At 39.6% G+C, this 1,600-nt stretch overlaps 1 protein-coding gene across 1 annotated transcript; it reads left to right on the plus strand.

Annotated features, from left to right (window-relative positions):
* The first annotated feature begins 43 nt into the window (after positions 1-43).
* LOC111382527 lies at positions 44-1,410 on the plus strand. The gene is made up of 5 exons (XM_023006533.1): positions 44-254; positions 443-591; positions 646-805; positions 914-1,053; positions 1,102-1,410. Exons 1-5 carry the CDS (start codon positions 44-46, stop codon positions 1,408-1,410), a joined length of 969 nt encoding a protein of 322 aa, XP_022862301.1.
* The last annotated feature ends 190 nt before the right edge of the window (positions 1,411-1,600 follow it).

The raw sequence follows: 1,600 nt of genomic DNA on the forward strand, positions 1-1,600 counted from the left end.
CGAACACTGCGGAGCAAATCACCTAACAGAAAATTGCACATCTATGAGATTTTCGGATGAACAAGTCAACTTCATTCAAAATGGCTCTCGAAATTTTAATCCCTTTTCACAAACATATAACTCAGGATGGAGGCAACACCCAAACTTCAGATGGTCGGATAATCAGCAAGAGAGCAGTTCAAAAAATAACCAGCTAGAGAAAAAAACCAAGTTTGGGGGAGATGTTCGACCAATATATGCAGAAGACAAACAAGGTGTTCCAACAGATTGACAATAACTTTCAGAATCAGCAACCATCCATTAAGAAGCCGAAAACTTAAATTGGACAGATAGCTCAATAGCTTGCAGAACGACCACGAGGGACATTGCCAGGCAACACAATGGTCAATCCAAAAAGAGCAAGTGCAAGCTATTACAACTAAAAGTGGAATGCAACTTTTAGAGATACATGTGAAGAGACCAGACAGAAAAGACAAAGAAGTAATGGATGAAGAGGTTGGGACAGAAGTAGAGTCTGAACAACCAACTAACGAGGAGGATAAAGGGAAAGAAAGACCCACATTGAGAGCACCCTGCCCCTTGAAATCCTATGTACCAACAATTCCCTTCCATTAAAGGTTACAGAGAAAGAAGTTGGACAAGTAGTTTGCCAAGTTTGTGGAGATTTTCAAGAATCTGCACATCAATATTCCGTTTGCAGATGTAATAGCCCAAATGCCCAGTCATGCCAAATTCTTGAAGGAGATCTTGTCTAACAAAAGGGAGCTGGAAAAACATGAGACTGTCCGCCTAAACGAGGAATACAGTGCAATTCTATTGAAAAAGCTACCTCCAAAACTAAATGACCTAGGGAGTTTTACGATACCTTGCACAATTGATTCTAACTATTTTGAGCATTCTTTATGTAATTTAGGTACCAGTGTTAATTTGATGTCCCTCTCTGTTTACATGTCTCTTGGATTAGGAGAAGCAAAACCTACAACCATCTCTTTGCAATTGGCTGACAGATCGATCAAACGACCGAAGGGGATCATTGAAGATGTGCTAGTCAAAGTTGATAAATTTATTTTTCCGACTAATTTCATCATTTTGGACATGGAGGAGGATTCAAACATCCCTCTAATCTTGGGAAGACCTTTCTTGGCTACCGGAAGAGCGTTGATTGATGTTTACAATGGAAAGATGATTCTTCGGGTGGACAATGAGCAAGTAATATTCAACATGTTCAAGGCGATGAAACATCCACTGACTTCAGACACTTGTTGTCAAGTAGATGTTCTTGAAGAACTTATGGTAGATACATTTGAGATAGAGCATCAAATAATTCTTTGTGAAGCAGAAATTGCACAATCGAGAGCAACAAGTGCAGAAAAACTGAATGTGTTGTCAACTTGGCTTAGCAGCCAATAGGAAGAAGACATTGGCAGTATGAATCTCTTGGTGACAACCCTTCACCCACAGTACCTTCAGTAAAAAGACACCTACTCTTGAACTAAAGCCCTTGCCTTCACATCTCTATTATGCATATTTGGGAGAATCTACAACACTTCCAGTAATCATTGCAAATGACATGACAATGGAAGAGGAGAATAAATTGTTG

The sequence above is a fragment of the Olea europaea genome, unplaced genomic scaffold, assembly GCF_002742605.1.
Source record: "Olea europaea var. sylvestris unplaced genomic scaffold, O_europaea_v1 scaffold25152, whole genome shotgun sequence".
Taxonomy (NCBI): Eukaryota; Viridiplantae; Streptophyta; class Magnoliopsida; order Lamiales; family Oleaceae; genus Olea; species Olea europaea.